Raw genomic sequence first — 22,106 nt, 5'->3', positions numbered from 1 at the left:
GTAAAATTCACATTATGGGCATACACAGCTCTTTGATCTCACTGCACAGAATTCATAGCTGTTCAATAATGCTATACCATTACACCACACACCTTAAACTATTCCCATTTTTCCACAATTCCTTCCAAAATCAGCTTCCAAAGCAAAGCAATGTAACATGCAAAGTTCCTGGGAGGGCTTGTTACACAAAAGAACAGCTTGGATACAAACTGATCTTCACAATATCCATCTTCTGTTGGGCTTGCTTATCCCTCCTTTCCCTCCATCACTGCTAAAGGTGGGTGCATTTGAGTAATGGAAAGAGGAGACTCTTCCATCACCACACCCTCCCAGAACCTCTGCTTCTGATCCTCACGCAGGGATTCTGTGTAGGTGATGAAAATCATCAGAAAAGAGAAGCTGTCCCTTTAAAATGCCCTGCTCTGTCCCATATCCCACGTGGAACCAACATCAGCAGCACTTTCCCATTAACTTCAATGTGATGCAAGAGGCACCATCCTTTTCTATACGTAAAACCAGAAAACCTCAGCTGAACATTCCTTCCTGAGGATGAGCACGTGAAGCAAACGTGTCAGGAAGGGATAAACCCAGCAACTGCCCACCCCACCCCAAAAGGTGCTCCAGTCTTGCACACCAGCCTCTGTGTGCAGCATCACCTCTCTACCCCTCCTCTGTAGAGCCTAGTTTGAAGAAACGAGGGAGCCACCAACAAAACCTGAAGCATAAATGCGACGAAAATGCCATCTAAAGCCGGAAAGGTTTATTCTTCCAATCACACATATTAACTCTATTAAGAAAATGGCATCACTTTTTTTTCCAACGGAGGGGGGGGGGAAACCCCGCAACGATCATTAAAAGAGAGTTATAAAATAGCAAATATAGTGTTTATCTTATCGCAGATCAGTCCACATTACCAATAAGTTTAGCAGTTTCTGCACTACCACCTCCCCCCCTCCCTCCCCCTCCTTCTCGAGCATCGGATTTTCACGTTTTCTCATTGTCGGTTGAGTTATAAAAGGCTTTTGCCCTTCGAAAGTTTTAAAAAATAAATAAATATTAACTCCTTGGTCCCTGCAAAGTCAAAATGGGCTTCAGGGGAAAGGCGGTTCATCCTTCTACCTTGAGCGAGAAAAGGGGGAGCATCCCGGATTTTTTGGGATTTTTTTGCGATTTTTAAAAAATTTTTATTTGGTTATATGCCTGAGTTCTCCCTCCATTTTGGTTGTTTATGATACTGACAACAAGCTGTCCCTGCTCTGTGCAGATCTCCTGCTTTCATTTACCACCCCTCCTCCCGCAGGCACACACCCCGGGCTCACACCTCCCCGTAGACCCCGCACCCCGACCCCGACTCGCCCACCTGAGGAAAGGGCAAAAACAAATCCGTTTCTCCAAAAAAGAAAAACCTCTTTTGAAAAAGGGGCAAAGTTCCCCCAAGTCACTCAAAGTGCCCCCCAAATATTGCCGACTGCGGGTTTCCGCCAGGCCCTTTGGGAAGCGACCTTCCCCCGGGATGTTTTGGTGGAAAATGCGGAGAGTTTACTCGTAAAACTGAATTTATATTAATTTTTCCCTTATTTTTCGGGTCTCTAATGTCTTCCGCTCTCGCTGCTGCCGCTGCCGCTGTCACAATATTCACAGCACCAGAGCGGAGGAGGAGGAGGAAAACTTTTCAAACTTTCCAGACCCTGAAGAAAGGGTTTTTTTTTTTTCCCACCGACCTCACCTTCGGGTCTCCAGCCGCATCGCCCCCTGCCCTGTCAGCAGCGACTCCGGGAGTCCTCGCACCCCCGCTGAATGATTTTATTTTATTTTTTATTATTATTTTTCTCTCTGGGGTCCTGAGCAGGGGCTGAGAGTAGCACAAACTTTTCCTCCTCCTGCCGCCGCCGCGGCTCCTCTGCCCCCTCGGCGAGTCCCATAATTTAAATAACCCTGATATTTCTCCCGCTAAACGCCTCTCCGCCGCCCCGGACCCCGGGAGAACTCACCGCGGGGCTTTAACATCCTCCCTCCGGCCCGTCCGCCGCCTTTACACCGCCCGCGGAATTTCTAATAATTTTTTTCTCATATTTCGGGCTGGACGCGGCGGGCCTGGAAATTGTTTCCTTACGCCTCTTTCCAGCAGCCATTGTAGTGTATGCGCTGCCCCTGCAGCCCAACTTGCAGCTGCCGCCGCCGCCGCCGCCGCCGCCGCCGACGTCGCGCCCACCGCTGCCTCCCCCGGCCCGCTCGGCCGCCGCCCCCGCCTCCCGCCGGCCCGCCCCCTGCCCCCGCCCGCCGCTGTGCCCGCCCCCCCACAAGCTCCGCCCCGGGGTCGACCACTGGACGCCGCCGCCGCCGCAGCTGGGCCCGCCGATTGGCCTTCCAGGCCGCCCGTCAAGCCGAAGTGTTAAGAGGCGGGCCGCGGCGCGGGGGGGTCGCGCGGGGCGGGGCCGCGCGCGCCGCCCCGCCCACTCCTCCCGCCTCGGCCCTCCTCCCGCCGGCCGGGGGCGGGGCGAGGCCCGTCCGCCCCCGCCGCGCCAGGCCCCGCTCAGCTGTCAGTCAGGCGGCGGCGCGCCCCGATTGGGCCGGCGGCCGCCGGGGAGCGGGGGCAGCACGTTGGGATGCGCGCTACTTAAGGTCCCGCTGCGTGAGCCATTGACGTGTTTGGAGCTGGAGACGGCCTGGGCGCTGGTGAAGCGGCAGCCCGAGGTGAGTAGTTCCCCGCCCTTCCCTCTGCGGCGGCTGCCGGGCTGCGGGAAGAGACTGGCGCGCCTGGGCCGCCGCGGGGCCCGCATCCGCTTTTCCGGCGTGACGCCGCTTCCACCAGGCCTCGCCTGGGCGCGGGCCCCTTCCCGTCACATCCTCCCCGCAACACGGGTCTTCTCGGGCCGGGGACGAGGAAGTTGCCCCCTGCCTGGGCACCCCCGGCCCTTCCTTCACCCTTCCTTCACCCTTTTTCCCAGCCTTTGGAGCGTAAATGCCTAGCCCTGCCCCCAGTTCCCTGCGTTTTCCTCTCCCCCTGCTCTTCTGGGCGCCGTCGAAGGTGAAGGTCGGGGCAAGGTGGGTTCACCTGCGGCCGCCGTCGGGGGGCCGGGCAGCTCGTTGGAGGTAGCGGGGCCTGGGGCTCGCCTGGCTCCAGAGTCTCCGTTCGCCTTCCCCGCCCCCTCCGCAGGGCCACCGCTACTTCCTGACCCTGCCTGCCTGCACCCAGCCGTGGGTTAAAGGCTTGAGGGCCTCGCAGGACGTGTTTCAGCTTCCCGACGGTTGCCCTGCGGTGTGGGAGGGCCGCAACCCCTGCCTGGGCAAGGACCAGCACGGGAGGGGTGGGCTGGACGGGTCAGCAGCGTTCGCGTCCCCCTTCCTTTGCAGAGCTGCTCGGAGTGGCGACCTGAACCACTGGGTGGGAAATCAAGAAATACTTTTTAAAGCAGTTTGCCCTTTGGAAAAGATTTTAGGGCTATTCCTCAAACGTGCCGTGCTTTTGCGGCCCCTCTCTCAAATCGTTGGTTTCTTTCTGACTGTCCCCTGCAAGTAGAGCTTCGTCACGTTTGTTTGGTACCTTCAGAAACTAAGTAGATAAGGCCTCGCTGGCGGAACACTCGAACTTGACTTCAGCCCCGCTCCTCACTGTAAACTGACATTTCCTCTTCATTTCCAGTTGATACATGAGGATTCATGCAAAGAAGGTGACAGTCGGAAATCCAAACTTAGATTGACTTGTATTTAGAATCCAGAAGGGAGAGGAAATGAAAGGTGGATAAACTCCTACAGCAGACCTGATTCGGTATATGTGATGTTACCTCGGTGTTATTTGTAAAGAATTCCTGACCCATGACAATGATAAAATGCGAACCAGAACACTTTCACAGGAGGCAGGCAACCTGAGTTCTGTCTGCGTCTGATCGTTGTTGAGATTATATCCAAGGCATATGAACAACTAAGCAGAGTTCTTTGCTCTCACAGCATAGGACAGATGTAGAAAGGAAGGCTGTGAATTTACTTAGTGCCCTCACCTCTCATAAGAAGAAGTGAAGGCTGTAAAGGAATTGTATTCAGGAGAGGAAGAAGCTTCTACATATAGTTGAACAGCATCTTGAATTTCCTTTTTGCTAAGATGTTTCTGCTAGCTAGGTATACTCATGTATTGGTCAGTGAAGATGATAAAATAGAAGGATTACTTAGTGGGTACTGAAAAGACCCCCGAACGATTAGACTTTTTTCCATCCTTCTTTGCAGAGGTTATCTCCTTTAGCCTGGACATCGTGATCTTTCTCTTAATAGAGAAACGGAACTAGTTGACTCAAGATTCAGAATACCTTCACTTTTCAGGAGCTGGTGGGGTTTGATTGTTTTTCCTGAATGTACTTTATTTCTTTTAACATGACTGATATGTTTTGATGGTCCCATCTTGGGCAAGGAAAGTAGAAACCACTTTGTACAAAAATTCTGAGCTCTGTCTGGTTATACTGATGCAGTTTTTATTCAGTGGTGTTTTTGGTAAGTCATACTGCATTATTTGCTGGCTTCTCCTTAGACCTCTAGGTAAAAGACAGTTAAGCTAGAACACCATTCAGGAGTAAGTTCCTTAAACTTAGTGCAGAGCATTTAAAAATATTTGTGGGTGGCTTAATCGATAGTATGCTAATACGTTGAAATAAACAAAAAATTACCTTTTAGTAATTAACAGTCAGTTGATTATTTTTTTTTAGTTTTCCCTTTTAGTTCATTTCTATGACATGTCTTTGAAGATAATAGTATACCAATTTCAATTAACTTCATTATAGAGAGTAGTTGTCCTGGGATAGAGTCGACATACTTGTTATATGAGTATACAGCTTGACTTGGAATCACTAATTGGCCCTTAGAGAACTGTGGTCATCTTTAATGGATAAAGGCTTCTTCAGAGCTGTATCTCTGTATACGGCTTTAGTTGGAAGATGAATGCTCTACAGTAGCATTCCCTGACTTCCTTCAACCCTGGGAAGTATCAGCTAAATAGAAGATGCCCCTGGAAGTTAAGTTTCAGATTTTCTTTTTTTAACTTTTCAGAATGTCAACTAAGTAATAACTTTGTTTTGTTTTTGTTTTTGGTATATCGGCCATCCCAGGGCTGGCCATGGAGTAGACATTCACGTACTTTAGTTAACAAATGTTTTTGCTAAAGTTGGGTTGTACTAAAGTATTCCACCCTTATTTTGTGTGCTAATCCATATATAATAAGGAAGTAATAGAGTGCATGCGGTATTCTTAGGTTTCGTTAACACATTTAATTGCTTAACCTTTAGAAATAGGAGTAAACGAAAACCAAATTTTAGCTGAACTATCTTTCGTTCTGGACATTGTAATCAAATTTCAGTAGATGCACTTTAGGAATTTAAATAAGGCCTTTGTGCTGAGGCACAAGTCAGTGCAAAGGAGAATCACATCCAAGTCTTTACTCTGAAAATACAGAGGTTATATGAGTTCCTCACTGGATAATCATTATGGCAGAATTAACTTTTCAAGTACTTGTGGAGCTGATGAGATTTACTAGCTTATATTGTCATCCACTGTGTAACTCTTCCCCAACATCTGCCTGCAGGAAGAAGACAGGTAGGATGCCCGTGGTAGCTGGAAGGCTGAGAGATCCTGACATAAATCCTTGCTTGTTGGTAAGCCAGATCGCTTTTAATTGTCGTGAGTATCGAGTTGGAAAAACAGGCTTCTTCTGATTTTGTGGGCGTCAGTTTTCTGCAGTTCTTAAATAAAGTTATTTCTGTACGAGAAATATTCCTGGCCTGTGTATCCTTATTTCACTAGAGCATTTTTAGATATTCATAATCTAGCTAACAAGGATTCATCTCTTTTAAGTTTCCCTAATTTGTATAACATCACTGTTATACTAGACAAGCATGTGTAACACAGAGGAAATTCTTGAGTCCAAACATGCAAAGATGGAAAGTAGGTATTTTTAAACCGTCCCTGAAATTTATGTTTTGATAGGAATGCCTTCATCATGTCCCTGAGACAACCTGCTGAGGATGAGGGTTGAGAACTGAATTAGGCTATTTAAAGCCTGAAGGTTTTCACAAAGGTATCATGTAAACAAAACATTTCGTTGTAATGGTAAAGCTTTATTGGCATTTATTTGGTAAGATTTAGCGGTTCTTACTTGTGGCATTGTCACCCTTGAATAATGCAGTCGTTGGACTGGTGCTATGAAAATTATATTCCCGATCCTATATGCATTTTCCAAATATACACATTCATTAAATATTTGGCTTAGAAGATTAGCTTTGCTACATATATGACATCTGTTTAACGGCTTTACTAAGTCTCTTTAGCTAGACCATGTTTCTTAGATCTGTGAAGGAAGTTACCTTCCCCTTTATTTAAAGCTTCCCTTTAGCTGGAGTCTCGGGATCATGCCTTTCACTTTGAAGTTTGTTCTCCAATCTACTTCCAGTTCAGACAGCTGAAATTTAACTCCCAAATGGCAGCTACCCTCCTTTGAACTCTTAGCCCTGTGTTGCTCCTTGTGGTTTTGAAGTGATATTAATGATAACCTATTAAAATTGCTTGCATAATTGTGTACTTACTTGCGTAATGGAGCAAATGATAGCCGAACACACGTTGAGATGAATGTCGTTAAGTTACCTTGCAGACCAGTCATTAGCAACTTACTTAGGTTCTCGAAACCACCTTAACTCAAACATTCAAGGCCAAGCGAGAACTTGGAGGGGCGGAGAGCTGCCCTCTGAGTCGGGAGACTGAGTTTTGCTTCCACATACAGCAGTGATTCCCTCCCCGCTCCAGCCCGCCTCGTGTGGCTTGTGGGATCTTAGTTTCGAGACCAGGGATTGAACCCAGGCCCCGGCAGCGGAAGCACCGAGTCCTAACCACTGAGCCGCCAGGGAACTCCTTGCACCGTGATCTTGAGCATGTTGCACCTTGCCTCGGCCTCTTCATTGACCGGTTACTGGGTTAAGTGATCTCAGTCAGTGCTTCGACTCAAATTCCTGTGATCAGGTGTTCAGAAAACTGACGCCGCTGTGAAAAGGAAGATGTCTGCTTTGAGCAGAACGAATGCTGGGATAGTTGGAAAGATAATTCTGTTCCTGTTCATTATCTGTTCGTTCAAATGAACAAAAAGGAACTATTTCACATTACCTGCTCTGGGGGGGAAGCAGCTTCAGAAGTTTGTTTTTTTTTAGATGCCATTCCACCTCTTAAATGATACCTATCTTACATATTTAAGGAATCTGATGCTTCTACCAGATGTATGGATGAATATAACTATGACAAAGAAAGGTGTTCCGCTCACTTCTTGAAGTACAAAAACTGCCGGAAGTTCTGGGTAAGCCTAGTTTGGTTACCTTTATGTTGAAACTCATCTGCTCAGCTTGAAACTGAAGCCTGAAGTTTGTCAGCACCCACAATCCTTCCTTAGTGATGGCTGTCGGAAACTTACCTTTTTGACTTTATCCTCCGTGTGCCCTAAAGGATCCTTGGGCGCTCTCGTTAGCTGCCTCACCCTCTGCCCACGTGTAAGGACGCAGCTCTGATAGAGGTGTGTCTTCCTACGTGCATAAGTGCCTGCGGCCCTAAAGCGATAGCCTTGTTAACAATTGGAGTTTTCTGGAGGTGAGCGGAATAGGTGGCTCGCCCCGTCACAACACGCATCAGGCTTCCTTTTCTCTTCTTCCTCTCCCGCCATCACCCGTGGTCCCATTTTTGGCGGACGTTGCCATATAATTTCTGTTTCTCTGAGCTCTGGATCCAGCTGCTTCCTGTCCCTCTGCTAGCTTACCTGTTGGTTTCATTTGGCCGTTACTCCGTAGCTCCTCTCGATGGGCCTGAAGTTACAAAGTGTGTCCCCACCCCAGTTACAGTTAACATATTCCTGTGGGAACAATCACTTCTGTTTAATTGAGAATCGTCTGAAAACAGTATCTGGAGTCCTAGAATGCATTCTTTGTTGTTTTTTTTAAACTCGGTTTTTTACGTTTCCTTTCTGAAGACCACAATAGCAGATTACTGGTAACTGATTCGCATTTAGTACTTGACTGATTTTGGTTTTTCTTTTTTGCACATACACACAGAATTCTATCATGATCCAGAGAAGACGGGATGGAGTGAAGCCGTCTATGCCTACAGCAGCAGAGAGAGACATAATCTTGCAAGCAATGGGCAAGATGCCCTATTGAGTGTTTGCATTAAAGTGGTTTATTTAACTCAGAAGCAGATGAATATGTTTAATAAGTGGTTACGGTAACTTCTTAAGACCTTCCAGGCCTTACCCAGACAGCCCTCAGATTCCACCAGGGGAAGCCCTGTGTCCTCTGTGTTTGCTCTCAGTGCCATAACGAGAGCAGGCCGCTCTGGCTGTGCCGTGTCACCGAGTTTACAAGACTTCCTGAAGGCAGGGGAGCGTCAGGAAAGAGTCCATGAAGAGTCGAGCTTTTCCGCTGAGTTTCGAAAGAGAAGTAAGTCGGGAACGAGGAAGGACTTAATGGGGGTGAAAGGGAAGCAGTGCTTGTGATGTGAGTGACGACATGATGGAGGGAAAGCTGGAGCCACATCTGGAGAGCAGTGTGTAGACGGTTCCCCCTGGAGGGTGAGGTGGGGGACTGAGTGGTGGGGAGAAGATGGGAAGGTAAGTCCAGGGTGGCTGCGTGGTGGGCGTCTAATCCCAGTGCGTTAGATCCCTGCCCTGACTTCACTCACGTACCTCGGTTTAAAAAGGTTAGGGGAGCAGGGGAAAGGCAAGGTTGGCTGAAGTGGCGTGAAAAAGAACTGGCTGTCTTCATTTGCTTTCTTTAAGGAAAGGCTTAGTCAAAGGATTCTATAAAATCTATGAATACTGGACAACCTTGTGAAGGCGTAGTATCCTTGAACCACAGTAATGGAAAGAAAAGGTGATACTTTCAGAAGTAGGATCTCTGCTTGCAGGGTGAGGTGGACCAGGAGAGTTTGGGGCTCATCAAGTGATTGCAGCACCGGGTGAGGCCAGAGCTCAGCTTCATTTAATGATACGAAAGCAGGAACGTTCAGCATAGTGACTGGGTGGATTGTGGAGCAGCTCTCAGACTCACCACCTTTTAAAATCCAGTTTGTTTCATTTACAGAATTGTAAAAGATACATTATTTGATAAAATTTAATGTACTTATAAAGTCAGCGAAAACAAATAGTTTGTGTCCCTTGTTTTCATCTGGTCCTGGAGCAGGAGTAGTGTTTTAACGGATGCTGACAACAGACTATCCTTCTCGTTGGTCTGAATCCAAAACCCAGGTCAGATGGTTTTAAACCATATGATCTTGATTTCCAAATGTGATTCTATTTGAATAAAAGATGGATTCTTTCAGAAATTCTTTGATTTGTACTGATTGCTCTAAAATGATGGGTTAAAATAGGAGCTGACAAGAAACTAATACATAGTGTGTAAGAAGCATTTCAGTACTTTTAAGCTTGTTCAAGGGTTTGGAATTTTAATGTCACCCTTTTAAAGGTACATACCAACAGCAGCATTCATCCGGTAGCTATTTGTCCTGGCCTAGCTCTTTTTTTTTTTTTTTAACAGCAGGTTCATTGAGATGCAGTTTGTAAACCATATAAGCCATCTATTTAAAGTGTACAATGCGATGGTTTTTAGTGAACTGACAAAGTTGTGCAGGTGGCCCCCCAATGGATTTTAGGGGGCATCACCCCAGAAAGCAAGCCTGTACCTGTTAGCACACAGTTCCTTTCCTCCTAACACCACCCTTCCTCCACTTCCCCAGCACGTAGACAACTGCCAGCGTACCTTCTGTCTCTAGAATTGCCTGTTCTGGACATTCCCAGAAATGGAACCATGCGACATGTGGTCTTTGGTGGCTGGCGTCTTTCACTTAGCCTCATGTTTTCAAGGTTCGTTCTGTTGCGAGTATCAGTACTTCATTCCCTTTCACTGCTGAGTAACCTTCGATTGTATGGCTGTACCACCTTTTATTTATACACTCATCAGTTGATTGGTATTTGGGTTGTTTGCACTATTGGCTATTTTATGAGTCATGTTGCTTCTTGAACTTCTGTGCACGAGGTTTTGCGTGGACGTTAATTTCTTTCTGGATGTATACCTAGCAGTTGAATTGCTGGGTCATACGGTAACTGTGTTTAGCCTTTTGAGGAACCAGCAAACTGTTTTCCAAAGTGGCAGCACCATTTTGCACTGTATCAGAGTTCCAGTTTCTCCACATCCTCATTAACCCTTATTATCTGCGTTTGGTGACAGCCATTCTAGTGGGCGTGAGCTGGGGTCTCACTGTGGGTTTGATTTGCGTTTCCCTGAGGCCCAGCGATGCTGAGCATCTTCACTTGCGTGTTGGCCACTTGTATATCTTCTTTGGAGAAGTGTTCTTCCGGGTCCTTTGCTCATTTTTAAATTAGGTTGTGTATCTTTATTACTGAGTTGTCAAGAGTTCCTTACATACTAGATACAAGTCCCTTACAAGATGCCTGGTTTGTGAATTTTCTCTCCCATTCTGTGTGGGTTGTATTTTCACCTCGTGGTGTCCTTTGAGACACAAAAGCTTTTAATTTTGATGAAGTCCAATTCATCTTTTGTTGTAGCTTTCGGTGACATATCTAAGAAAAGGTCCAAAGGTTTACATCTACGTTTTTTCTAAGAGTTTTATGGTTTTAGCTTTTATGTTTAGGTTTTTGATCCATTTTGAGTTAATTTTTGAATGTGGTGTGAGGTAGGGGTCCAACTTCATTCTGTTGCACACGTGGCTGCCCTGCCTGTCGTCCCTGCTTCTTTTGTTGAAAAGCCTGTGGTTTCTCCTGAATTGTCTTGGCACCTTTGTGGCACAGCAGCTGATTGTGTTTGTGAAAGTGTTTCTGGACCTCAGTTGTGTCCCACTGATCCCTGTGTTGATGTCTATGCCAGTCGTGCACTGTCCTGATCACTGTAGTTTTGTAGTGATGGTGCAGCTCCTCGATGATTGGTATCTATAGGTGTGTTTTCTGTGAAGTACTTTTGAAGACAGACTAACTGGGTATTTCTGATCAGCAACCTCTTAACATATGTGAGCATATGACTCTACCCAGGTTCTACCCAGGCAACACTGTTCAGTTCTAACTTTGTCTTCAGTAGTTTGCTAACTTCTTGTTTACACCTTTGCACACACCCTGCTGACTTTGGGACACTATTCTTGTAACCTGGTTGTTAGAGATCTTGTTGCACCACTTGAAGGGACAGAGTCCCAGGGGTTTCCCACGTCATCACTGTTAAATTTGCCACTCTTTTAATTTCTCTTTCTACGATTCTACTTTGGGAGAGGTGAAGCTAATAAATTAATTGTGTCAGGACGTGAGTAGGTGCCTAGAGAAATTTGGGAGGCAGGCAGGCCTTTGGAAGCAACTATCGACTAACAAGATGCATAGAAGGTATTTTACCGTGTTCCCGTGCATCTCACGCTGGTAGGAAGCGTCTCATCGCAGGTTCCATGTGTGTGTGGTATGCAAAACCAGTCCTTTTGAGAATCACTGTATCTATCTGAAAGCTCCTGGAGGATGCAGCAGTGTCATTTGTGGTTCTGCCCATAACGCCTGGCAAACGTCTAGTACGTAATAAAGGATCAAAGCTGTGTATGTGTTTGGGGAGGGAAGGCTTTTAAAATTGAACACAATGAAAAATTTGCAGGTTCAGGGCTTCCCTGGGGGAGTAGTGGTTAGGAGTCCTCCTGCCAGTGCAGGGGACACAGGTTTGAGCCCTGGTCCGGGAAGATCCCACATGCCGTGGAGCAACTAAGCCCGTGTGCCACAACTACTGAGCCTGTGCTCTAGAGCCCGTGAGCCACAACTACTTAGCCCACGTGCCACAACTACTGAGGTTGCGTGCCACAACTACTGAGACTATGCTCTAGAGCCGGCGAACCACAACTGCTGAGCCCGCATGCCACAACTACTGAGCCTGCACGCCTAGAGCCCGTTCTCTGCAACAAGAGAAGCCACCACAATGAGAGGCCTGCACCTCGCAACCAAGAGTAGCCCCCACTTGCCACAACTAGAGAAAGCCCGCGTGCAGCAACGAAGACCCAACACAGCCGAAAATAAATAAATTGATTTAAAAAAAAGTAAAAAGGAAAAGCACGCAGGTTCAAACAATGCCAACGGGTTTACAATGTAAATAAATCTGCCCAGGAGCAGCCAACGTCAGTGGTTTTCACGGTTTTATGTTTGCATGAGCGTATCTGTATATTTGTTTATTTGTTTTGCACAAAAGGCACATCATAGTACATGAGTGGAGGCCCTCTGCTTTTCTCACTTAGCAATATAGTTTGGAACAACTCCCCACGTGTGCTTACAGATTTACTCTAGTTCTTTCATTGTGCAGGTACACCGTCTTGGAACCAGTCTCCCACTGAGGGGTCCCCTCTTAGGAACGGGGCGACAGCTGCGGTTCTTTGCTTGCTCCGTTTTTATGTGTATGCTGCGTGTGTAGGAGTGGAAGGTTTCAGTAGTTTGCATCGTGTAGATGTTGCTAAACCCCCTCCCACAGGAAGCACACTCGCACTCCCAGAAGCAAAGCCTGAGAGTTTTCGTTCCTCACGCCCTCAGTCCCACTGGGCACTTTAAAACTTTCATCCTTGTAAGTTGATGAGTGAAAAATGGAATGGGCGTATTTATTTCCTTTGCTCATTTTTTTTTTTTAGATTGTTGGTGTGAGCAATTTGGGGAACTCTTGGTATAGTAAGGGAATTACCTCTTTGTCAAATGTATTCTGTATATTTCTCCCAGTTTGTCTTTTAACTTTGTGTTTTCATTTCTGAGCAGTGTTTTACATTTTAAGGTAATTAAGTAGATCAGTCTTTTTGCCCGTGGTTTCTGGTGGTCAATAAACACTAAATGAATCCAAGTACAAGCACTGCACTTGCAGTTCACTTCTGCTCAGCAAACATCCGCCAGGTGCCCGCAACGTGCAAAGCGCTGGGGTAACCGTGCGGGAGGAGCCAGGCACCGCCGGCCGTAGGGGACTTCAGGATGCTCCCGGGAGCGGCCAGGGCAAGCTTCCCAGAGGGTGAGTGGCCTCGATAGACACGAAGGGGCACGTCCTGTTCACTGACTAGAGCAGAGTAGGTGAAGGGGATGCGGCAGGGGCTCTGGACAGGTGGGCTGGGCTCACGTTGTGTGTGGCCCTGAATGCTGTTCCCGGGACTTAAACTTCCCTCTGTACAGAAAGAAAAGCTCTGCAGCGTTCTGAGATGGAGAAGGTCAAGTCCCGTGTGTGTTTAGAAGGGTAGTTCTGGAGGCGCTGAGACAGGTTATCGCAATGACCCTGGATCCCTGCGACCATCTACGCTGTTGCCCTCGGGAATCCTCGCCCAGCTCCAGGTCCTTCTTGGGACCGCAGCCCACAGAACCTCCCTAAATGCAACCCCAGCAAGCCCCCTGCTTAAGCTTCCCAAGACCTGCCATTACCTCAGGATAGACATCCACACTCCTTCCCCTGGTTGCCACGGTCCTCTAGATCTGGCGACATTTGTAAAGGGTGCAGCCTTGAGCAGGATGTGGAGGATGTGTTTTTGAACACACGAGGCCCAGGCTCTGTCCTCAAGGACCTTAGACTTCAGAGAGGGAGGCAGACGGGAATGTACCCGCCACTCCTTCCAGGCACAGTGTCTTCCCCGCACCATCGCTGCCCCTGGGCGGCCTGGTCCTCCCCGCCGAGCGCCCAGGCCTCCTGAGGCCACAGTCAGGTCTCAAAGGGCCTTTAGCCCCCCGCCCCCTCTGCAGCCTCCCTGCCGCCCCGGTCAGGGCCCATCGCGCCCCCCTCACCGCCCCCGCCCCCGCCCTGCAGTGGTTCTCACTTCATGAGTTCATATGATCAGACGAGGTAGAACCAGGCAAATAAAGTCACCCGGGTGGGCTTTTAATGTTTCACCTTTCGTTTTTATTTTGCAGAAGCAGAGCAAGAGAAATGTCTCCTAAGTGTGAAATGCTTTGTTCTGAAAAGGAGAGTGAAAGAGGTGAACCGGTTGTGCTTTGAGTTATGAACATAGGAACAGCTTTCGTGGACAGGCATCCGCATCAGGAGCCGCCTCTGTCGTTGGTCGTGTCCACACTCGAAGCCCAAGACGGTGGGGTTGTGCGCTCAGATTCTCTCTTTATCTCATCACTGCGTTTAGAGACCACAGATATGTCAGCTTGGTACCGACTCGGATTCCTCCACCAGTTCTGACCGTCCTCCCAGAGAAGGAAGAGAGTCAGGACTGTGTCCCGGCCCGTCTTCAGGGTGGACAGGATGAGGAAGGGGCAAGTGTAGGGCGTTGAGATGGGGGAGGAGAGGTGAAGTGAGCACCGAGGGTGAAGATTGTTCACACTGCAAATAAAGCTTCCAACGCCAGGGCCTAAACCCAAAACCTCACTTCATACCCAGAAGCGAGACACAGCGTGATGTGCAGACGGCACTGCATTTGCAGTCACGCTATCCAGGTGTGAGTCTGGGCTCCGTCCCTTACTGCCCGCACAGTCCTGAGCAAATCGCTGACCCTTCTAGAGCCTTTCGTACTGTGAATATGCCCTAACTGTCCTGTAGGTTGTTGTGAAACCCAAAGCAGAGTTCACGTGTGTTGTGCAAGTAGGTGTCATTAATATTATTAATATTTGAAATGCACTGATAAAGATAGTGGATTTGTATGTAATCAGCAAAAGCCTGGCTGATTTTGGTCCCCTCTGAAAACCGTAATGTCAACTACTACAGTCTTCTTAACTTGACCCCCTCCCTCAATCCCTCCCTAAAAAATACCCCCAAACTCCATCTCTGCTAGAAGAGGTCGCAGGAAGCCAAACTGATCATTGTTTTATTTCACGCCCTCACTTCCAGTTTTATTATGTAATTTGGCCCAGAATGTTCTCTCCTCTAATTTTCTTCTCACATTCTACCGCTATCCTAGTCACCTCATGTATACCTGAAATCTCTAATAAGCAAGAACAAGTACAAAACAATTCATTTTGGGGGTGGGGTCAGATTAGAAGAACAGGAAATATTTACCAAGTCACTCGGAAGAAACTCACTAGGCACCGGTGTTCAGGGCCCGACTTGCATGAATGGAATTGACCGCGGGCCGGATGGTCCCTCTGCCGGCACACAGGAGCCCTCTCCCTCTTCTCTCCCAAAGCTGTCCTCTGTTCCCTTCAGGAATCGCGCTGGCCTCTTGGTGGGTCAGCTCTGCCTCACGCTAGGCCTAGTCCCACGCCAGAAGCGGCTCATCACCCTCTGCACCTCCTGGTGCCTGGGCGCTAAGTGCAGCTCTAGTCCACTCTGTCCGTAATTAGATGCTGGTTTCCATCATGTCCCTGACTGTAGACCTAGGTTGTCCCCGTCACATCCTGCACTAAACTGCAAAAGCAGGGACCACCATGATTCCTCGTGCAGCACCTTGCAGTTTGCAAGGTATCGTCAGAAACACGGTTGTATTTAACTCGCAGCCCACCCCTGGGAAGCCGGTGGTCTTCCTGGCTCGCAGAGGCAGGAGTGAGACTTGCAGCCTATAAACTGCGTTTTGGTGCAGTTGCCTCCCTACACTTGCATTTCTCCCGCGTGGACCCGGGCTCCTCAGCGTCTTTCCTCTCCTTTGCGGCTCCTGACTCTGCCTAGTGTTCCAATTACTATTCATTTCACCATCTAGTACTTATTGAGTCTTGGACACAAATAAAAGGCTTCTGCACGGGATGTAAAAGTGAATGAGGATTTATACTCTAGGGAGAAATTTACAGATTAATCAGCGTCTGTGACTGCATGACTGATTCTTTACTTAAACTTCTAAGAAGTCTTTCAGATGTTTGGTGCCGGGTGCCCTGTCAACCCTACCTGCTTCCTCTGCTCTTGAGGTGACAGTGGGACATGACGTTGCTGAGATGACCGTGCTCTTTGTCGAGAAGAGCACGGAGGGGAGGCCAAGGTCTGGGTCATCTGCAAAGCAGACTTCTTTCCTGGATATAAAGGTGGGTTTTGTCATCTTGTGCCAGAGTGCTTCCTGACACATACCTGTGCCCCTTAGAGACTGGGGACTTGTGGCCAGGGGTTGGGGCGTTTTCAATTCGTGGTTCATGGGCTGGGCTGCTGGAGCTGTCATCTGTCTCCCTGCTTGCTTCTCCCTTTCAACGTAGATGTCATCTTGTAGAGCAGCATTCCAGAGCCTTGACAGCTTCTGTATGTAATTCCCACTCTTGAAGAATGTCTTTCACAACCTCAATAGACTATATTTCTCCACGTCTTGGGAAAACAAGACCAAACAACGCCAAGAATAGCAGCAAAGCCCGCCTGGTTGACTCTCCTGAGTCCTGTTCCTGGGCGGGCGTGGCTCCCGCCCCTCATGGCCGCGTGGCTCCCGAGCTCCAGCACAAGAGGGCTTAGGGCAGCGTTTGGGTCAGTTACCTGTATGTCTCTAGAAACCCCTTTATCTATCATTTGGGGATGGGGGTGGGGTGAAGATGTGGAAAGCAGAGGAAATCAGGGACAGGGTGGGAGGGGTGCGGCTGGGCGTTGACGGTGAGGGCTCCGCTTTGTTCTGGCTCGATTTGTAACCCCACTTCTTTCTAGCTGTCCTAAGCTGTGGGCTTTGGATAATTACTTAGATGCAGAAACCTCAAGTTCTGCAGCTGTAAAATGCCCACATTTTATAGTTCCTGTGAGCATCGAGTCAGATGATGTCTGTAAAAAACTTAGCACAGGGCTTCCCTGGTGGCGCAGTGGTTGAGAGTCCGCCTGCCGATGCAGGGGACACGGGTTCATGCCCCGGTCCGGGAAGATCCCACATGCCGCGGAGCGGCTGGGCCCGTGAGCCATGGCCGCTGAGCCTGCGCGTCCGGAGCCTGTGCTCCGCAACGGGAGAGGCCGCAACAGTGAGAGGCCCGCGTACCGCAAAAAAAAAAAAAAAAAAGCTTAGCACAGTAACTGGACCATAGGAAAGCACCAATAAGTATCAGCTATTTTTATTCTGTATCCCTCCCTTTTGAGGAGAAGGAAAAGTAAATATCCTCATGAAATCTCCATCCAAGGAGATTAAATTTTGAAAATTAGAGACCTTATACTTTGATTTTTCTTCACGGGAATAGTAGATCAATACCACTTATTTACACGTTGTTGACCTCCTCGTGCTCTCAAAAGAGCATCCTAGTCTTGACTAAGAGTTCCTTAGTGCTGAGTGATTGCAAAACTAGTTATAGTAATTCTACTATCTGGGTATCTTTAAGGGAGAGGGCCAGCTGCATAAGATTGTATGATTTGGCACTAGTAATCTTCAAGAAGGCAGTAGCATGTTTACAAAGAGAGTCTGACTGTCTTCTAATTTGAAGAGACTTTCCTCCTGAAGTGTTTATGGCTCTGAAGTTTTGAGTACTTCTCTCAACGATAAAACAAATGATGGCATGGATTTACTTAGAAGGGGTGAACAACCGAGAGAGAACGCATCATATATTGAAACATGGGGCTCTTTGAAGAGTATGGGTCAGACTGGACGAAAGAAATGGTTTTGTTTAGGTTAAATAAAAGTTCTGGGCCACAGGGATTACGGAAGGATGTAGAGAGTGCAGAAGAAAAACATGGACAAGGTTTAAAATTTTGCCAAAGCTTTGTACGTAGAGATAAGGAAAGTAAGCAAGGAAAAGATTTAGCAGTCTATAGGGTATGCTTTATGACCTGAGCATTAGAGAAATGTCTATCTTTTGGCATTCATTCATTTGTACAGCAAAAACCTTTTTGTTTGTTTTTCAGCAAATACGTAATCGAGTACTTACTATGTGCTACACTGTCCTTGGAACTTAAGGTTCATTACCAAACAAGATAGGCAAAGACTTATGCCCTCGTGGGGCTTATATGACTGAAGAGAGTGACAGAGAGACTATGAATTAGCAATAAACACAATAAATGAACTAGTGTATTAGAAAGTTATAAGTGCTGTGAACAAAGGGATTATTAAGGCAGGAGAAGAGGGGTGAGGGGTAATGGACGTCGGAGGGGGAGCGGATGTGGATGTGCTGAGTATGCTCATTCCTCCGCCAGCAGTTGGGGCCACCACGCAACGGGTGACTTTGCTTCTTGCTATTCTGACTTTGCTTTTCTAATGGACGTCTCCTGGGTTTTAGGATATGGAGGTAAAAGAGGTCACACGAGTGTCCCTGGGAGAGCAGGAGAGCAGGAATAGGCCCTTAAAGAACCTGGAATCACACTTACTGAGGTAATGGAAATGCACAATGAAAAGTAGTGTTGAAGCTTCCCAGGGTCCAGGCAACCAAGGACGACAGGGAAGGCAGGACGGTGAGTGGGTGTCATGAACTCAGAAACCACACGCAGCGAGGAGCGAGAGCTGTTGTCATACATACAATAAACAAAGGCTCTGCAGGAAGGTTTTGGATTCTGGATCTATAGAGTGCTAAACGCCTTTGAAGAAAATCTCTTCCCACAGGGGATTCTAAGATCCCCAGTGAGAAACTCAGTTACTGCCTGCTGACGTGACTCCCAGCACCTACGTGGCTGCCTCAGGTTCTCTCTTTCCTCCAGGACGTGGCACTGCGTACCCGTGGTCAGGCTCGGAGCTGTGGTCAGGGGCTGGTGGAAAATGATCAGGATTCTCATTTGAGGTTGGAGGAATGTCATCTCAGGTAGAGGGAAGAAAAACTTCTTTCCCTTTGAGGAAACATGCTGTGCCCTGTCCTAGCTGCCGGGGACCTTGCTAAACACTATTTAGTGGACCTTCACCTCTGACAGAGGCAAGCAAACGTGATGATGAATCTGTCTCAATTGCGGAGGGCGCCTCTAAGCCAGAGGGAGAATTTGACCGCCTCTGACCTACTGCCAGAGTCGGGCCCCGCTCCCCAGTTCCCAGCCTTGGACTGAAGAACCGGGTCCGGAGAAGTGGAGGAGCGAGAAACCCTGTGGCAAATTCCAAGACCTTCCCAGGGCCACCCTGCAGCCCGCCCCTGAGTGTGATGGCCCAAGTGTCTGCGTATCCGAGGACATGATGCGACCAAGAATGCTCTGACCACCTACCTAGGTCAACACGCTTTCTCCCCTCTGATGCTTCAAGCTGGTGCTTGAAACCTCACAGAAGAATGAAATAGCACTTCTTAGAGTATGCTGGAGGCATCGGTGTCTCCCAAAAGGAACCAAATGAATGAGACAAATTCACCTCTACGTTCAGAACACCCTACATAGCCCACCCACACAGGACGTTGCCCAAGTCAGAATATTTCACAATATTCCACCCAAATTAAAACAATGGAGACAACCAGGGAGAGTAATAGAAACTGTGTGCTGTAACCAAAGGAAGAGAGAGCAGAGTCTGTGCGCCCACAGGCACATCAGTGAAAACTAGGCGGCCGACATTTTTGCAATTTTTTCCCAAGTTTGGGAGATTCTTCTGCAGCAGAGTTTCTGGCCGTCAGGAAGGGGATCACAGGAAGTGTAAGAGACACGTGTGAGACAGAGAGAAGGGCACAGAGCCGGGGGCACGGAAGCATCTTTAATTTTCACTTGAAGCTAAACATTTTTATAGAGACTGTCAGAATTTGCTGGCCTCACGATAGAACGCTGCTACAAGTTGCAATTGTTCCATAATGTAGAAACAAGGGAGTGTCCCACGGAATTGTGTTTTTCCCCTTTGGTTCTCCTTGCTTCCGTGCAAAAATGTTAAAAAAAAAAAAAGTATACTTGGTGGTTTATTCTAAACAAATTCACTTTGGCACCCAGGTATTGCTCAAGCAGCCAACTTAAGTACTTATTTTTAAAAGTGTATTTTTGACTTTAAACACTTAAATCCATTGTGGTCTATCATGTCAATATATATTTTGGCTTGCGCACAGCTCTGAGAAGGCCTGGTAACATTCCTTAAAGGAGTCTCGGAAAGGCTCCGGCTGCAGAAGCATGGCCTCCCTGTTTCCAGTGCAGATAGGTGTGCATCCGAATACCTTCCAGCAAGTTCTGAGACGGCCTGTCCTCCTTTCTGGGAGCCAAATTCAGGCCCCGACGGTGGAGGAAATGTACCAACCAAATGAGTTGTTTTTCAGTGAGTGCAAACAGAATCCAAGAGCCAGTGTGTGAGGGGGGCAGTGAGCTCACATCTTGAAATAAGAACAACTTAAATTTGTACAACTTCAATTACAATTGGATCCAAGGTTTTCCTCATCTTATCTGCAATAACCACCTTGGAGTACAGGAGGGGCAGCTACTAAAGAGGAGGAAACAGATGAAAAAATATTCGACGATGGTCCAGTCCCATAATATTCTATCCAAGACAGTAGCTGGAGGAGCGTTTCACATACAGTATGTTTGGTTCTGTTTCAACTTAAAATCCAGTGCACATCTCATGTAATAGTGCCTCTCGAGAATAAATTGGACTTCAGGTAAATACTTAAAATACCCAAGAGTGTCAGACCAGTGTAAAATTTTATATTATAAATATTGGCAGGAATTGTTACTGTTTTTATTAGTATCCCAACTATTAAAGTAACACATGAAAGATTTTTAATAAGTCCAATGGAACAGTTCAGGAGGGAAAAAAATGTTTCCCTGTCTACACATCACTGGATGCCGTGCACTCCCAATTCATCTGGAACATTCTTTCAAAGCTTCTTGCACTGTTCAGAGAAGATGGGTATTTGTAATGAGCTCCAGTCAAAGATGGAAATATTAATTCTGCCAGAACGTTTTCCAGAGATGTTCCACTGTTAATAATTACAAGTTGTCTCCCAAATAAAGCAGTATTACTACCACTCCTGCTGCCATTGCTGCCGCTGCATTTCCACTAATGATAACAACTAATATTTTTTAAATGCTTCCTACACACCAAGTGCTGTGCTATGTACTTTTGTGGATATGTTGCATTTTTTCCTCATTGATTCTTCATAACAACCTTCATCCTCAGAGAAGAAAAACCTGTGACTTGAGAGGTTAAATAATTCTCTCATAGTCACATAATTAACACGGGATGGAGCCAGGATTGTTACTCAGGCAATGTAATTTCAGAACCCACAACCCGAAATTTTATGTGACATTCCCTTCCGAACAACTAATAATTAATGGGAATGATAATATCTGAAACGTGTAGGTTGTTTATCATCAGACTTGTTTTTACAGATGACCCAAATGAGATTTGAAGAGGTGAAGTGATCTGCCCAAGTTCCCACGGCCAGTAAGTTAAAGAATAGAGATTCAGATTCAGGCAGTCTGATTTACAAAAACAGGGAAATTGAATCCCATAGTTCTACCACTTCCCCTTCCTGGGAATGCTCTCACCAATTAAATTGTAGGTGTGGATTCTCTCATATGAGGGCCTGGGATCCATGTCCTTTGAAATTCCTCTGGAATATTATAGATTACTAAAGAATGAGAGACCTGGAAAGGTGTAGAAAAAAACCTGCCAGGTGATTAGGGAGGTTTTATTAACAGATTCAAGGAATGACATTCTTTTCTGTACTAAAGATGCTTTCTACCAGATAAAAAACGTTATGTCTGTTTTCACGAGAAAATGTTGCAAGGCGATGTGTGACAGCAGGTGCACTATCTCTCTGGATCCCAGGGCTTTGCAGAGAGTGGTCCTTGCCCAGAAGGTGAACTGCAAAAGCAGCGCTCTCATCTAGCCTTGCCAGGGTCTAAGGGATTAACACAAGGGGTGCTGTGGAAAGCTCACTGCAAGGCCAGCAAAAGGCATGATGCTTACTTGTTTTGTTCCATCCCATCCCACAGTGGAAACCACCATCACCATGTCAAGTAACGAAAGCTATCTCTACTATTGCCAATAGCGATAATGCAAGGAATTAGCTTCTATCATTGAGTCCCCCCTTAGCTTCTATCATGGAGTCCCCCTTAACTGCCCCCTTCTCTGGGCAAAACCAGAGAAGAGACATACTGTGGGGTGTTCTATAGGTGGACTTGGCTTTTTTCTTGAACATGTTCATTTGAGTTCAGAACATGTACTGGCTTTCAAACTTTCCAAATTTCTAGAGGACACGTTGATGGAGATACATGCCCCTGGAGCAGTGTGGAGCCCTTCACCTACTGCCGTTGCAAAGATTGAAAACACCTGCATGGTTGCCAGAGGGACCCACATCAGGGAGGCAGGCAGAAGGTGTGCATCTTGGATGCCATCCCAGAGCGGTG

At 47.2% G+C, this 22,106-nt stretch overlaps 2 protein-coding genes across 6 annotated transcripts in view; one reads left to right on the top strand and one right to left on the bottom strand.

Moving 5' to 3' along the window:
• The window catches only part of PLAG1 (PLAG1 zinc finger), a 45,287-nt gene extending 43,052 nt beyond the window's left edge, over window positions 1–2,235 (bottom strand). The window contains exon 1 of the mRNA XM_079902370.1: window positions 1,992–2,235. The gene's annotated coding sequence lies outside the window, so the exon portion shown is untranslated. The remainder of the gene's footprint in view (window positions 1–1,991) is intronic.
• Window positions 2,236–2,645: 410 nt separating this feature from the next.
• Window positions 2,646–12,915, top strand: CHCHD7 (coiled-coil-helix-coiled-coil-helix domain containing 7). 5 transcript variants are annotated; one of them, XM_079902448.1, is made up of 4 exons: window positions 2,646–2,694; window positions 5,567–5,636; window positions 7,223–7,321; window positions 8,067–12,915. In XM_079902448.1, exons 2-4 carry the CDS (start codon window positions 5,583–5,585, stop codon window positions 8,169–8,171), a joined length of 258 nt encoding a protein of 85 aa, XP_079758574.1. In that variant the 5' UTR covers window positions 2,646–2,694; window positions 5,567–5,582; the 3' UTR covers window positions 8,172–12,915. The 5 variants fall into 5 exon arrangements, 4 of the variants coding, with proteins under 4 accessions (XP_079758574.1, XP_079758573.1, XP_079758575.1 ...); XM_079902447.1 differs by having other exon boundaries at window positions 2,654–2,694; window positions 3,644–5,636; XR_013824734.1 differs by lacking the exon at window positions 2,646–2,694 and having other exon boundaries at window positions 2,701–5,636; window positions 8,067–8,450; window positions 12,342–12,915.
• The last annotated feature ends 9,191 nt before the right edge of the window (window positions 12,916–22,106 follow it).

The sequence above is a fragment of the Stenella coeruleoalba genome, assembly GCF_951394435.1.
Source record: "Stenella coeruleoalba genome assembly, chromosome: 17".
NCBI classification, from domain to species: Eukaryota; Metazoa; Chordata; class Mammalia; order Artiodactyla; family Delphinidae; genus Stenella; species Stenella coeruleoalba.
The sequence above is the reverse complement of the archived record's forward strand: the minus strand, read 5'-3'. Positions and strand labels throughout refer to the sequence as shown.

Coding starts and splice junctions, on each gene's coding strand:
- CHCHD7 (XM_079902447.1), top strand. CDS start 5,469: ATGGCAGAATTAACTTTTCAAGTACTTGTGGAGCTGATGAGATTTACT. Junction 5,637..7,222: donor ACATAAATCCTTGCTTGTTG/GTAAGCCAGATC, acceptor TACATATTTAAG/GAATCTGATGCTTCTACCAG. Junction 7,322..8,066: donor AAAACTGCCGGAAGTTCTGG/GTAAGCCTAGTT, acceptor ACATACACACAG/AATTCTATCATGATCCAGAG.